General features: G+C 28.1%; 4 protein-coding genes across 4 annotated transcripts in view; all 4 read right to left on the bottom strand.

Moving 5' to 3' along the window:
* LOC108749177 (odorant receptor 49b-like) overlaps positions 1–1,139 on the bottom strand; it is a 2,631-nt gene extending 1,492 nt beyond the window's left edge. Inside the window, exons 1-2 of the mRNA XM_018487716.1 lie at positions 846–1,139; positions 107–516 (exon numbers count right to left, since the gene is read on the bottom strand). Of these exons, the coding sequence (XP_018343218.1) occupies positions 107–516; positions 846–1,139 (704 nt within the window). The remainder of the gene's footprint in view (positions 1–106; positions 517–845) is intronic.
* Positions 1,140–3,526: 2,387 nt separating this feature from the next.
* On the bottom strand, positions 3,527–7,824 carry LOC108749150 (odorant receptor 49b-like). The gene is made up of 6 exons (XM_018487684.1): positions 7,531–7,824; positions 6,898–7,307; positions 5,183–5,282; positions 4,960–5,061; positions 4,688–4,885; positions 3,527–3,604 (listed from the first exon to the last, which is right to left on the bottom strand). Exons 1-6 carry the CDS (start codon positions 7,822–7,824, stop codon positions 3,527–3,529), a joined length of 1,182 nt encoding a protein of 393 aa, XP_018343186.1.
* Positions 7,825–11,252: 3,428 nt separating this feature from the next.
* Positions 11,253–12,357, bottom strand: LOC108749149. The gene is made up of 4 exons (XM_018487683.1): positions 11,963–12,357; positions 11,721–11,820; positions 11,510–11,611; positions 11,253–11,417 (listed from the first exon to the last, which is right to left on the bottom strand). Exons 1-4 carry the CDS (start codon positions 12,355–12,357, stop codon positions 11,253–11,255), a joined length of 762 nt encoding a protein of 253 aa, XP_018343185.1.
* Positions 12,358–15,602: 3,245 nt separating this feature from the next.
* LOC108749148 (odorant receptor 4-like) overlaps positions 15,603–16,530 on the bottom strand; it is a 2,818-nt gene continuing 1,890 nt past the window's right edge. The window contains exon 4 of the mRNA XM_018487682.1: positions 15,603–15,671. Within this exon, the coding sequence (XP_018343184.1) occupies positions 15,603–15,671 (69 nt within the window). The remainder of the gene's footprint in view (positions 15,672–16,530) is intronic.

The following is a 16,530-nucleotide window of genomic DNA, read 5'->3' as shown; positions in this document are numbered from 1 at the left end:
ACACACACACACACACACACATGGCCAAAAAATATAAAAACAATTATTTCTTTTACTACTAATAGTTGCTAATTTTTATAAATAATGAAATGCACTTTTTTGTTACCTCAATAATTTCACATGTTGTCGTACACACACAGTCATGCCATAAATATCGGTGATATTACGAAATTGTTCCGACAAGATTTCGAAACGCGCTGCGGCAAACCATATGAGAAGACCGACAAAACTACCCACACAAACGATGGAGAAGCACTGCCAAATAACGATGAATTGATGCAAAAAGATAATAGTTTTTACTGGTTCATACTCCACGTCGAAAGGATACTTTGTATCTGTTGGGAAAATCTGATTGGCCGCCATGAATGGTAGTGTTGCTGTTATACTTGCACCGAGAAAAACTGCCGTCGTAAGGCTCACGTAAAATATCGCGCATCTATCGACGTACCGCTGGTAGAGCTGTTTCTCGTATGATTTTGCATACTTGATATTATGCTCCATTTCCGAAATCAAATACTGAAATTTAATTACGTAATATAATTATACCTGCGCTATGAATAAATAAACATCGATGAATGAAAATCGATGATTGAATTGAATATATGATTTTCAAAGTAGATAATGTAATTTTTTATGAAGATAATCTTTCTTCGGATAAACAGAATTAATAAAAAAGTTAAATTTGCAAAATAGTATTTTTATAGCATTGATCAATAATATTAACAGTAGCTATTTAATTTATTAATATCTCTATATAGAATTGAATAAGATATACTGAAAATGATTTATCGAAGGTCAATCTGGGTACGTGTTGATATTGCTTTAAATATATATAAATTTCTTACTTGCAATCGGTCATATTGCAGTGCGCATTGTGTTATCTCCAGAGGGATTTGTATAAACGCACCCAACAAACACCATAGCTTTGTTATCCTTGCTAGATTGTAATCATTACGATAAAGAGTGTATGCTGTAGGTACACCCAATACCACTGCATTTATACAGAGTAAAGTGCGTAAAATTTTGAAGCGTATTACTTGAAATTTACTAGCGTTTTTTGAAAGTGGCCACGCAAAGGACAAAGCGACTATCACTTTTATAAACGCGATAGCAGTTTTTGGAGTTATTTTTATAGCCATAATTTTATCGAAGAATGTATCGAAAATATATTTAAAATCTATATTTGCTTATGATATTTTCTCGTGCTACGTCGATTCAAATAAAGTGATACAATCTTTTTTCCTCGCTTCATAACGCGTAAATATTTGATGTGTAATAGCGTAATCAAATCATACATTTTCCAATACATGTACAACACTGAGAAAGACTAAAATTTATATGTAGCACGTTAGCTTACTTGACTACTGCAGGGGTGCTGTGAATAGAACAGTTTTATGAAAGAAATTTTATATCAAACGCAATGTATTTATAATACGAAAGAGAGGTACAGCAAAATTCCATTTATACGAAGTTGTTATACACGATGATAAAAATCTATTAAATTTTCAATACGCAATTTTATCTAGGAAATCATATAACGTAAATTATCAGAAGCATACCTCAGTACAGAAGAGTACTTCAATAGTGTATATATCTCATCTTCTTTTGAAGATGTGTATGGTGCACTGTTAAATCTACAGTGTCAAATTTAACTTAAGGTGAGTCACCACTGCTCTTATTCTATTATTGTTATTTTGTACTAAATAAATGGTTATATTTGATATTGTACAGTGTCAAATTTAATTATCAGTATAAAATAACTAATATTTATAATAGTAGGAGCAGAGTGCCGATTCACATTGATTAAATTTGACACTATAGATTTAACAGAGTGTGTAGACTTTATTAGTATTAATGGTCTGGAATATATAAAAATTTAATAACCTCGTAAATGTTTACATTCAACAATGTTTCTCTTAAGAATTCGAAACACGATAATGTTTGTATATTAAACACTTAGATTGTACTTATATGCATTCATTTATATTTCTTTGGCAGAAGATTGCGTATGTCGTATAACAAAAGTTATGAGAAGAGAAAAGAAAATAATAAATTATGCGAGTTGTGGAATGTATATACATTGGATTTTTTTGTAAAACATATGTAAGTATGTTTTATATTTTCTGTAGTGACGTTGGCTAATCAATTAAAATGATTTCCTGCCCTAAAGGTTAGAAAACAGACTTTTTGCATAATGTATAATAAAATATAAGAAAATCAATTATAACCAGAGCCTTTTATTTCATAGGAAGGCAGAAAAGGAAGGATTTTGATTGGTTTTTTCCTTATGTATGCATCATACATTACGCTTAGTCCTTTACGTATCGAACTTCGCGTTAGCAGATTTATTAAAAAAATTTTTTCAAGAAAATACACATTTAAAAGCATCGTGTGATGCAGACCGTGCATGCTTCGTTATTTAGACGTACAATTAAAATTATGATTTAAATTTGAATGCTCATATACTGAAAAAAAGATTGGTTGCAGCAGCAAATTAGATGGTAAAATATGGCACAGTATTTTTAATTGCCTGTAGCAGCCAATTTTTGGTTGCGTTAGCCTATTCGCAATGTCAGTATAGGATTTTGATAGGCTTACACAATCAAAAATTGACTCCTGCAACCAATTAAAAATGCTATACCATATTTTGCCATCTAATTTGCTGCAGCAGCTAATCCTTTTTTCCAGTGTATACATATATATTTTAACTCATGTCAATATTAACAATAGAAAATATATGGACAATAACCAAATTATGTACAAAATTATTGTAAGGGATCAGGAATATAAACGCCGATACGCTTTACGTTCAATAATTAAGTTTCGTATAATGTTAAAAAACTGTATTTTTTACTTACACATATAATACAATAGTATAATTATTTTATTATATGAAAAAAAATGGAGATAGTGTCATACTTAAAATTTCTTTACATATGTAAATATGCTGGACAGTATTAATACTCTTGAAAGGGTGCAATTCGAGACATGATAAAATAAAATTGATTTTAAGTAAAATTGATTTAGAAAGGATGAAAAGAAAATTAAGGCAACTAATTTAAGAAATTTTATTATTTTGAAATCTAATGCGAAAAGAGATATAAGAACACCAAATTTATGATAATAACAATAACAATATCTTCTATTAATGCAAAACGTAAAGCTGCGTCAAGACTATCGAGCCGAAACGCGAGCGGAATTTCGAAGCGAACATGGAGCCAAGCCTCGAGCCAAGCTTGCGAGTCTTGAGCCGAACCTCGAACCGAATCACTTCATCCTGTCATCGGATCACTCCATCCTGCATGTGCATTACATACGAATATTACAGGTTAATTATGTTTTGTTTTTTATGTATTTGTTTTTTTAATATTTATATGTATATGTCGAAGTGTCATATTCAGCTCGAGGTTCGGCTCGAGGCTCAACTCGAGATTTGCTTCGAGATTCGGTTTGCGTTTTGGCTCGATAGTCTGGATGCAGCTTTATATACTATTGATGCAAACAAAAAATTAGAATAATTTCAAATTTAATTTTTGATGCCATTGTCTTCCTCCATAAATACCATACGTAACGTCATCAAATAAGAAAACGCTGTTGATATATACTAAAATACATAAAATAGTAACATTAGTTTATATTTTCTAGCTTTAGTGTAAAAAATACAATATGGATAGTAACAAAATTTTAAACAAAATTATCGTATAATCAAGAATATTACTAATATGCTTACATTCAATGATTTAATTTGTATAACATTAAAAAATTGCATTTTTAAATACTTGTACATACATAATAATATAATTATTATAATATGTCATACACAAAGTTCATATATGCAATGATAGATAATATTAATGTTTTTGACTTTGTTTACATATTCCTTATATATATTTGAGAAAAAATAAGTTTCTTATTATTTAGATAAGTGTATATAGGAAGATCTGTTTAGGTTAATATTACTGTAATACAATATATAATTTGCGTATACATTATTAAAAATATTCCTTACCGAAAATTTAAATCGATTTTAATGATTAATATTATTTTGAACTACAAATACATTAAAAATTTAATTTTTATTAAATTTTTATTAAATAATTATTAATTCGTATATTTTACTTATTAGAATTTAATATTTGTAAGAAATTTCTACAAGAGGAACATAATATTTATAAAATTTTGATTTACTTGTAGTGTGGAAAATTGTAGAGTAAAATATTCATTGTATACAGGGTATATCCGTAATTTATCCGACAACGCTTGTGGGCAGGTAGAGCGGACTAAACTGAATCGAAAAATTTTGTACCATTTTGCAATTTTTGCAATTTTAACAAAATTGTTTATTTTCTTCTTGTAAAGTTCTGAGAAATTTTTCAGAATTTTTTAATACCGTATTTTCTCATGTTGATAAAAATAAGAAAATGCAGTACTAAAAAGTTAATAAAAATTCTGAAAAAATTCTTAGAGTTCTATAATGAGAAGAAAATAAATGATTTTTGTCTCTTGCAGTTTTTCTGTAAAGTTGATAGTATTTGAGAAAAAAATGATTGAAGATCAATATTCGGCAATTTTTAATAATTAATATCTTGTTAACTATTGCGAAAATTGCAAAATGGTAGAGGACACTTCGACTTAATTTAGTTTGCTCTATTTGTCCACGAGCATTGTCAGATGAATTACGGGATACCCTGTATATAAAAAGATTTTTTTTTAATTTGTGAAATCTTACCGATGCGTAATATTGTAATGATAAAGCTGGAAGGATAGAAATAGAGATGGTTGTTGGTGTGTGACTCCTTAACAAGATAAAATTTAAATTTTTTTGAAAAATCTTGTTTTGATTGTACCACAACGATTCGTAAACTGCTTGCGCAATATTGGTACTCTAATAATACACAATTATAGTTATCACACAAATTATGTCGATTTGATTGTAAACAACATTGGAAAACAACTTACCGTATCTATTAAACGATCGGCTGGCCAAGCACATGCATAAACTTCCATAAGTGCAGATATACAAAGAGCCATAAATTGTATTTTGTCCGTTAAAGAACATTGCTAGGTATACAACAATACTGTTATAAAATACACCAAATGTATATAAACACATTCATATGTATGATCCTTTTCTTCAGTAGAATCGTCATTTTATCGCGAGATGATAATAAAAGGTACTTACGCTTACAATTGTTAGACCACTAGCTACAATCGCCCACGTACAAATAATCATTATTGTTAACAGCACTGAACGAAAGGCAATTATTATCTCTTGAGCGTATCTAAAATGATTTGTTTTCTAAAGTTTACTTTTTGCGATAAAATTTGAAACATAATTTTATTTATAATTTTATGCATTGTGCAATACAATAAACATGTGAATATTCCGAATTATAAGTTTATAACTATAATGTTCTGCTTTTATATATGTAAAAGACGCCTCAAACATGCATAGGGTATAATTATCCGTAATTGGTCAATTGTATTTGACGTAATGAAGATTGAAAATTTATTAGCGTTGTGAACAGAGTCATGTTCAATCGGATATCAAATAAAAAAAATTTTATTCGATATTTCATCAAATTGCAGCGCTTCAAAGTAAGACAAAAATATTATAAAAAAATATCAATTTTTAATTTTATGTTTAGGAACAATATGTAGAAAAAAGATTTAATCGCAAAAATTTTAAACCCTATTTTGACGTTTTAAAAATCAAAAACTTTTTACAAATTTTGTTTTATTAAGATATTTAACTTTGAGAGGATCCTGTTTACCTATTGTACAAATCGATTGCCTACAGCATTGTTTGTCTTACATCACTTTTGCCGACAGTTTATTTGCGCACAAAAATTATTGCCTACAGCTCGATTGCCTACATGTATTATTCCCTGCTTTATAAACACAAATTTTGTCATAAATTTTCTGTTTTAGAAACACAAATTCTCTGTATTAAAACAAATTCTTCGCTTTAAAAATATAAATTATTTTCTTACTTAACTTTAATTTTATATTTGTGCGCAAAAGTGCTTGTAGACAATCGAACTGTAAGCAATAATTTATGTAGACAATAATACATGTAGGCAAATGTGATTTCGTTTCTGAAATTTTTACTTGTGTGCAAAAATGCATAGGTAATCGAGCCGTAGGTAATAATTTTTGTGTGCAAATAAACTGTCGGCAGTTCAAAAAAGTGATGTACGCAAATCACGCTTCCTAGTAGCACAATTCATCGGCGCAACATTGGCTCAATATCCCCAATGTTTAACCAATGTTTCGCCAATGAATTTTATTGTGCTATTTTGTAGAAAATCGATTTGTAGGTAAAAGAAGCCATTTCTTTATCTTTTTGTGAAATGTGACAAAAATATAATGTCCAAATATTCATGAGAGCTAGTATATATGTGTACATTATGTCTAAAAATTTAAAGTTTTAAAAATATTTGTATATTGCAAATTTTATATTTCATTTAGAAATGATTTTGTTCTTTAAAAAATTTATTAATTATCCTTGACAAAATCAATTATGAAATTTAAACTAATAATTAAAATTATTATGTTTTAAGCTTTTCTAATGTTTTTTTAAAAGTACGACATTATGGCTCTTGCAGAATAATATTCAGAAAAATTAATCCACTAGATACAAAAAACACAAAGTAATTTTACAAAAAACACAACATTTAATGAATTTGATTTTTGTCTAATAATCTATAATAATCATAACATAATTTTATTTTACATGAAACGAAGTAATAGATAGTATCTAGATAGCTCTAACATGAAAAAAATGATGTGTTAAATGCTAAACTATACTACAAAAAAATACACATTAAATAAAAATTATTTCTTTATAGTAACGATTATCAATTTTTATAAATGATGAAATGTATTTTTTGTTACCTCAATAATTTTATATGTTGCCGTACACACACAGTGATGTCATAAATGTCGGTGACCATACGAAATTGTTGCGACAAGATTTCGAAACGCGCCGCGGCAAACCATATGAAAAGACTGACGAAACTACCGATACAAACAGTGGAGAAGCACTGCCAAACAGCGATGAACTGATGTACAAAGATAATAGTCTTTATTGGTTCGTGTTCCACGTTGAAAGGATACTTTGCTTCTGTCGGGAATATCTGATCGACCGCTGTCAGTGGCACGATTACTCCTATACCCGCACCGAGAAACACTGCCGCTGTGGAGCTCACGTAAAACATCGCGCATCTATCAATATATCGTTGGTAGATAATTTTCTCATATAGTTCCGCGCGCTCCAAAGTACACTCCATTTCCGAAATCAAATACTGAAATTTAATTTTCGATTTTTTCAGCTGGCAATACATAGTTTATATTCCGGCTGTGAATAAATGGATAAGTTAAATAATAAGTAAAATAATATTTTTATAGTATTTATCAATAATATCAGAGTCAAATATTTTATTTATTAATATCTGTATAGAATTGAATAGTACAGATTGAAAATGGTTTATCGAAGATTGGTCTCACATATGGATATGCATTTCTTACTTGCAATCGATCATATTGTAGTGCACATTGTGTCATCTCTATAGAGACTTGTATCATTGCACCTAACGTACACCATAGTTTCGTTATCCTTGGTAGGTCATAATCATTACGATAAAGAGTATACGCTATAGGTACACTCAATATCATTGTATTCATACAGAGCAAAGAGCGTAAAATTTTGAAGCATGTTATTTGAAATTTACTAGCATTTTTTGAAAGTGGCCACGAAAAGGACAAAGCGATTATCACTTTTATAAACGCGATAGCATTTTTGGGGGTTGTTTTTATCGTCATAATTACATCGATGAATTCATTGAAAATATAATGTACAGCAATAATTTTTAAATTATATGCGTTTAAACGTCTTCTTGCGCTACGTTGTATCAAATAGAGTCAAATGTTAGAAAAATATTAGATTAGAACCTTTTTTTTCGTCAGTTTATAATGCGGAAATATTTGACGTGTAATATAGCATAATAAATTCATACATTTTTCGTGCACAATGCTGAGAAAAAATGACGTACACTATAATTTACATATAGCACATTTGAATATTCGATTGTTGTAGAGATACTAAATGTTTTATGAAAGAAATTTTATATGAAGTGCAGTGTATATGTAATATTAAAGGGAGGTAAATTCTTATATTTATAACAAATTGCTACATTCGATAATAATACAGTATTGAGCCTCTCAATGACTGCACGAGAGAAGTATTGAGGTAAATTTTTAATATACAATTGCATTTATGAATAATCAATAACGTAAATTGTTATAGAAGCACAAAGAAGAGTATACTTTTATTGTATGTACATATCTCATCATCTCTTGAAGATGTATATGTCGTTTGTATTTCATTGCTCATAGTATTAATAGATTAATTAGTTTTTTTATTCATTGAGAATATTGTATAACTGTAGTGAATTCTTTTATTCAGTTTAAGTTGTTCTACTTGTCGACAGATAGCACAATACTTATCAGGTATCGCATACATATATACGGATAGATGTTTCTCTTACAAGCAAAGTTGCTCAGATGTTTAATTAGTTTTGAAAAAGTAGCGGTTAGAAGTTGTAGTGTCTTATTTTTTATTAACTAAACTAAGCGCCATTTGTTCGGAAAATTTGATATTTGTTAGAAGAATGGAGTTAAAAAAGTCTGCTGTAAGCGGTTCCGAAAAAGAGTTTAAATGAAATTTTTTCGTAAATTTTTTTACTTTTCTATTCTATGTCCGATTATGTTCTTGCCAAAAAGCAATTTGGACAAATTTGGGATATCTTAAACTCATTGTCCTTTATAAGATAATGATTTTAAGATTATGTTTATGAAAAATTATTTATACATTGCATGTATTATTTGCATCTGTTTTTCTTGAGAGGGATATATAATAAAAAATACATTTGGAAAGTATACTTAAAAAATATACTTACTAGGAGATGTTGCTGCGTATCGTGATAGAGTTTTATTCCCTTCTTGATAAAATATTTAATTTTGCGTTATTTTTTGATAAAATATTTAATTATATGTTGTGTTCCACAACTTCTTATTATTCGCTTATGTATATCTGCCACTCTATCGAACGCTAGCAAATCTACTTTTTTTTAAAAAAGATGCGCGCACACACACTTGCGCACACATGCACGCACACGCACACACATACACGCTCACACACACACACACGCATGCACGCGTTTTTTTATCTATTAACATATATTTCACTATAAAATATATAATAGAGGAAAAATACCTGATAATGTGTGAATCCCATTTAAAATTCTGTCACAATTAACTATTTCTTGCAAAAGATTATTAATTCGTTCTTAGATAAATATTAAAGCTGCAAAACAATTCTTTTATATGATTTTCATTGTTCAAGTTTTACTTGTTTTAAAGTTTATAAATAATAAATTTATATACTAAATTAGGTCATAAAGAGCTGTTCTTTAATATTGTAACTATATTTTTACTGAGATATATTTAAATGTAAAAAAGTGTTCGTGGTATAGAATATTTACGAGAACCAAATCAACATAAGGGTATTGCTAGGAAAATATATTCATAAAATAAGTTCTTAAATTTCTGAAAATATTTCAATACATTTAGAATTTTTTATGAATTCAAACTCTTTGTAAATTTTTCGGGTTTTTACTAAATTATTAGATACTCATCGAAATTAACGAAATCATTATTTTTACGAAAACAACTGCGTGTATTCATGACAGCTGTTTTGCCAATTAATATATTAATGGATAAAGCTATTAAGGGTGTATTTTGGAAAACGTTCTGTGGTATTTGTGTCATTTATCCTTGTTTTATCCTTTGTTTTATGCTCTATATAGAACAACATAAGTTATATAGCACTGATAGTATCTTCCTAGCTTAGTTCGGAATATATTCATGTTGATTCTGTTTTTTACTATAATAGTTCTAATTAAATCAGTTTAATCTCTTGACGTTTAATAATTTTTTAAAACGAAAATCACAATATAACAAGGTACAGAAATTAATTTATGTTATATTTTGATACATATATTACATTAAAATAAAATGTTAATGTTAATACTTACATCAGTAATAATTATACTTTTTAAACTTTAGATAAACAAATTTCATAGTGCAAAACGTATAACGTGGATATACACATACCGTCTTGTAACTGTTATTAATATTTGCTTAGAAAGGAGATTTGCTTAGAATTCGTCTTTCTATATTCCAAAAATTTGAATACTCATAAAACTGAATTAAGAGCTGGAATCTGTTAGATTAGAATTAAAATTATGCAAATTATAATTAATAATAAATCTGCAGAATTGTTATATTAGTATGTACTTTTTATTTTTTAAGTCCGATGTATTTTTCCGTATTTATGTAGACAAAGTTGTATGTTCCTTTCCTTATTTTTCTTTTCCTTGGACTTATGTTTCTTCAGAAAGAATTACGCGAAACGTTGTTAAGTAAGAAAATGCTGTTGAAACGTACTGAAAAATCAATGAATATGTAAAAAACTTGTAAAGGATAATGGGATAATGAATAATTGGCTAATGATACTTAATGTATTACTGCCATATATGTACATATATTGTAATTGATGGTACAATTGGAAAAGAACAATTTTTATGTTACATAAATGTAAAATAAAAAGTATTAAAAAAGATTTTAATATAGATCTAAGTTTATATAGATCTAAGCTGCACAAAAGGTTAAAATACTGATAGTATCTCAATGGTTTTAAAAATGTTAATTTTTACAGATGTTAAAAATTTTGTAATACGCGTTTTTAAAAATATTTTTAACGACAGAGAACAAAAATATTTATTCATAACTATTTACGTTCTTTTTATATTGATAACATTTTAACTAAAAAGTGGTTGAATTATTAGAAAAATTATATAGTTAAATTTTTTGATTTTATATATTTTTTATAATGAGATGCGTTTTCTTTTTTTATAATTTAATAAGATGTTGTTTATCAAATCGAAATTAGTGACAGACATTGTAAAAATAGTTTAAGCTGTTAAAAAACAAAAATATTATTAATTTTAATTTTCAATGCTATTTTTATGTAAAGCAGTCACATTCAAATAATTTTATAAGATAAAATATTATTTTTTATGTTTTTGTATTTTATGTTTTTAATGGAAATACTTTCTTCATTGTACCATAAATTACGTTATACTTTGTATAATTATAGAGATTGACACTGAAGGCAGTGCAAGGGATTCTCATACAGAAGTATATTGTTGAAATGTTAAAGCTTTTAGTAAACCAGGAACAGATATAACTACAGCTCGTTGGCATCGTATCAAAGTATGTAATATAATCTTTTGAGATTCAATGTTTTGATTATACCATAATGAATCATAGGCTGCCTCAGCAACATTAGAACTCTAAAATATATATTTAAAAAATATATACGTATATTTTGCTTATATTTTACTTGTCATAATATCCAGTTTTAGGTCATTTCTTTCAGACTTACTATTCTCATTAGATGGTCAGCCGGCCAAGCGCACAGAAATACTTTTATTAATGATGTTAAACATACAATTATATACTGAATTTTTACGGATGGCGGAAATCGCTATTTAACCAAAATTTTTTAATGAAAAATGCAAACATAAATTATTCAGTGTGATGTTGTATAATAATATTACAATAATTATATTACAATAAACAACAAATATACGCACGCTTAGGAATGTAACTCCGCCGAATATCAGCGCTATAGTACTAACACCGAGCGATGATAACACTACGAGTGCAATAGAACTACTCATTTCTTTTGCAAATCTGTTAGGGAGAATTTAATTATAATTTTGAAATATAATACAGAAGAATTTTGCGATTTATTTATATGAGAAATAAAATTTGTAATAAAGAAATGTGATAATTTTATTTGATTCTAAAGTTAATCTGTATTTTTATTTAATACCTTAGAGTTACTTGATGCTCTCGTATGCATGTTTTCCAATCAGAATACTTGGTGACTGTGCGGAATTTGTTTGTCAAGATCTCAAAGCGAGCCGTTGTGAACCATATTAGAAGAGCGAGGAAAACATTTGCGCTCACTTGACAAGTAACCTGATACATACCAAGTACTTGATGAAAATAGAGCATTGCTGTTATTGGTTGATAATCAACGCGAAATGGATATTCTATTTCTAGCGGAAACCTGCGGGACCGAATTAATGGCACTATGAGACAACCAGCGAAAGTTATGGCAGTAGTTAATGTCAACGTAGTTCCATAAAATAAAATATATTTGTTAATGTATTGTTGAAATACATCTTTTTCTTCAGTATTAGCTTGCTTGTAATAATCTTCCATCTCGCAAATTACATTCTGTAAATTTATTAAGATTTAATTTATTTACCTAACTTCAATATTACGTTGCACAAAATTTTATATTTAAGTATAGGTTATATTTAAGTATGGGTTGTTCGGTAGAAAATAATGCGTTTTATATATCATTTGTTACATTATTCAATTGATATAATAATTAATTTTTTTCTTACTTGTAAATGATCGTGTTGTTTTGTAAATAAAAATATTTGCAATGGAACTTCACAAAAGATGCCCAACGCACAAGCTAATTGCATAAGCAATAAAACATTGTCTAAATGATTACTAATTGAATATATTATCTCAACAATCATGAATGCACCATTCACCATGGATAAATACCGAAATATTCTATCACAAATAATTTGAAACTTTGTAGCAGTTCGCGGTAGAGGCCAACAACAAGCGAATAATAAATCTATCTTCAGAAAAGCAATAACTCTGTCCAAAGTCGGTGCGATTTTCATGTTAGATGGAAAGCCGTCGTACTCCTTCACACAAGAGTATTAATATTTCTGCGCTTTTCTCACGATTTTATGAAGAATTTCATATAACTAGGGTAAGAACTTCTAGGTAGTGCAATATTACGCACATTATGGCACCGCTTAGTATCTCAGAATATTACGTTTATTATTTCTAGCTTCTGTTCATTTTCCTCTCTCCTTTGTGTTTATAGTGCAATCTTGCGGATTAATAAATTATACGACTGGCGTGTATTTTACTCTGACGTAGTTCTGAAGCATTTATATTTCTACTCTGAATTATTATGAGAACCACGCACTATGTCTTTATGTAATCTGCATAATTGTTGTGTGTCAAGAGAGATAACTATTGTACATTACGAATTTCAATGTTTTAGAAAGTGTGAGAGATAGGGTGAGAGTATAATTATTGTTGATAAATGAAAAATAACGTAATGCATGTAACATACGTAATGCATTGACAGTCTTTACATTATATTTGCATTAAATGATTATCTTATCAGCGAAGATAATATAATCATTGATGATTAATGATATAATTACTTTTAATAAATATAAGAGACAAAATGTGTATTCATGACAATTGTAGTGCTGAACAATTATTTTCTTAATGGACATTGTCCATTAGATTTACTTCATGCGGTATTCACATTATTGTTTAAACGTATTTTTTAAAAGATAAGATTATAAAGTAAGATAGAAAAAGTATTTTATGTTATATATTTGTATATACGCATATACATCAAGATTTCCAATACATTTAAAATATTTAGTTTTTGATTGAACACATGTGTGTTTAACCTCCCGGTAGTAAGGTTGGGATAAAAATGACGGTTCGTTTATTTTTGCTGAATTCAGATTCTCACTCGATTGTTACCGAGGTATCATTTCATCCTTGTTGTTTATACGTTAGATCAGAAAGAATCAAGGGAGAGTGGAGCGGATTCAGCCAGAAGTCGTCATTCATTCGCCGAGTGAATAGGAGATTTGGTAGAAGCATGATGGAATATACGGTGCTGCACACACTAATATTGTACCGTACTAATATTGTGTGTATGTACATATATATATGTACATACACACATGCACATTTCCGGAAGTGAGCGGATAAATGGCGGAATCAATTAGAGAAGAGAACGCTATCCGCTCCATTCTCTCTTGATTCTTTCTGCGTTAGATGACATTGAACCCGGATGGGAATCTGAACATACCTTTTCTTTCATTCATTTTGTACATTAATTACATGAAAAATGAGCAAGGGATTAAATCGACCTTTACTTTACTGGATACGTTGTAAAAATTCGAATTACAACGGAGTTAATATTAAGTTCAATTTATTAAAAAATTTTCTATTGAGATTATGAAAAGATTTTTTCCTTTTTTACTTTTTTTTATTAGAAATTTATATTACAATATATAAATGTATTATAAACGTTGTAGACATTTTATTAGTAACTAATCGTCAGTACATGAAATATTTGGAAGCATTTTAAATCTAACGTAGTATCGTTTGCAATGCCATAAAGTACGAGAATATAACGTAAAAAACCTATAAATACAATTAGTAATTTATAACCCGATAAGAATAAACATATTAATACATATAACAATATTTATCCTTACATTTCAAAATCTTATAGAAATTATGGGTATCAGCTTGGTACTGCTAACTGCAATTATGGCTTCTGATATTTTTGGACAGTTATAAAAATTGTTCGGGGTACATTTTGAGATGCATCTATCCATGGAGAATCATAGATTTGCCAAGACAGATTGTAGGACTATAACAAAAATTTATAAGAATTAAATATTATATTATATTATGTTTATTTTAAGAAATAACCATAAGATAAAAAAATTTATTGATTTATATTTTCTCTCTCTCTTTCTCCCTTTCTTCTCTCTCTCTCTCTCTCTCTCTCTCTCTCTCTCTTTCTCTAAAATAAATTCGACACCAAATAATAAATAGCATAGAGTCTTTTTGTAACTTTACAGAGCGATTAACAAATATTTCTTTTTAATTTAGTAAGACGAAATATTTATAAAATATATATTCTATCTCATCGGAAAAAATACAAACTTTAATAAACTTTGTACTCTCTAAATTTCTTGGAGTAAAATTTCATTCTAAGAGAGTAAAAATATAGCTATTTTTGGAGAAGAGTAAAAATATTTCACTTCTTGAAAAAGAATGACAATTTTTACTCTTTTTTGTGTGAAATTTCACTTTAAAAGAGTCTTTGAAATCTGATCTCAAAAAAGAAACAAAATAATATTCTTTGTAATAGTATTTTATTTATGCGTTTATAAATTATATAAATTATAGATATTGAGTATTGTAATAGGGAACATAAAGTGACACTAATTCTAATTGTAAATATTTTTTTATTATTAATTTTTAACTTTGAATTACAAACACAGATGCAGATAAAGTAAAGTGAAGCTTTTTCGTCCATTTTTCGCGATGATTATATTTTTGTGCAATATATATTAAATATTTAAAGATTGTGCTTATGCTCTCAAGCATATCTTGATTATGCTCTCTAGGCAATCATGATTATATAATGTAGCTGTAAGCACGTCACTACAAAGAGATATTGTTTACCGTCGTAAATTTGCATATTACTTTAAAGTTGAAACTGACGGAATAATCGCGTCTTACCCTATGATTTAAAATATTTACAGTTATATTTTTAGTCATCAATTTTGTTCACATTAGAAAGGTATAATACATACAGTAGATTACATTTAAAACGCGTCTTCTTTAGCAAGCATTGCTCGAAATGTTGTGAAATAGGAAAACGTAGTTGATAAAAACTGTCACATGTAAATATATAAGTTTTATTATTTTAAGTATCGGTAGTGTAAATAATAATTGTAAATTATTATAAATTCTCACGAACATCTTAAATTATTAAATAATGTTTTAATTTATTACTATTTATTTTAAATTTATACATATACAGTGGCATGCTATAGTTCCCGGCCAGTAACATTTTGTATACTAATTTATTAAAAAAAAAGCCCGAGAAAATTTTAATCATTATCAGATGTTAGTACAAGATTTTGTTATTCACATCTTGTACTGATACGCGATAATGGTTAAAACTTTATCAGATTTTTTTTCTAAATTAGGATACAAAATATCACTGACTAGTAACTTTTGCACGCTACTGTATGAACATGATTAACTATTATGTTTTAAAAAAATAAGTTAACAGTACCGATTAGGGGATCCAGCCCCATTGATCTCGACCTTGACATATGTTATCAAAATCATGAGTAATCTCCAACAGGTTTTAGCTGTCACTCGTTATTTATTAAAAAAGTTATTTATTAACAAAACAAGTTTGAAAAAAATAACGTCTTATTTCTGGTATACATGTATACAGGGTATATATTTCCTGTAACTTGATTATTTAAAATATTTTAAATGATTCGTTGTTTTTGATGATACAGGAAAATACCAGATCATCTTGTTCTCGATTTGAAGGGGCACATACATACTATGATGAGCAAAAATTTTTTCTTAAGGTCATATTTTTTTAGGCTTCAAGGTTACCTTCACTTTTTTAAATGGAATTGTATGATTTTTCACATATTACTCTAATTATTGTTTATATAAAAGTATTAAGGTACGATTATAAACAAATTAATAGTTTACGAGTTATTTAAC

Source organism: Trachymyrmex septentrionalis, unplaced genomic scaffold, assembly GCF_001594115.1.
Source record: "Trachymyrmex septentrionalis isolate Tsep2-gDNA-1 unplaced genomic scaffold, Tsep1.0 scaffold27, whole genome shotgun sequence".
NCBI classification, from domain to species: Eukaryota; Metazoa; Arthropoda; class Insecta; order Hymenoptera; family Formicidae; genus Trachymyrmex; species Trachymyrmex septentrionalis.
Note: the sequence above shows the minus strand (reverse complement) of the source record. Positions and strands in the feature narration are given on the sequence as shown.

Coding starts and splice junctions, on each gene's coding strand:
- LOC108749150 (XM_018487684.1), bottom strand. CDS start 7,824: ATGACGATAAAAACAACCCCCAAAAATGCTATCGCGTTTATAAAAGTG. Junction 7,308..7,530: donor TACAATATGATCGATTGCAA/GTAAGAAATGCA, acceptor ATTAAATTTCAG/TATTTGATTTCGGAAATGGA. Junction 4,886..4,959: donor CCGATCGTTTAATAGATACG/GTAAGTTGTTTT, acceptor GTGTATTATTAG/AGTACCAATATTGCGCAAGC.
- LOC108749149 (XM_018487683.1), bottom strand. CDS start 12,357: ATGGAAGATTATTACAAGCAAGCTAATACTGAAGAAAAAGATGTATTT. Junction 11,612..11,720: donor GCGGAGTTACATTCCTAAGC/GTGCGTATATTT, acceptor TTGGTTAAATAG/CGATTTCCGCCATCCGTAAA. Junction 11,418..11,509: donor CTGACCATCTAATGAGAATA/GTAAGTCTGAAA, acceptor TATATATTTTAG/AGTTCTAATGTTGCTGAGGC.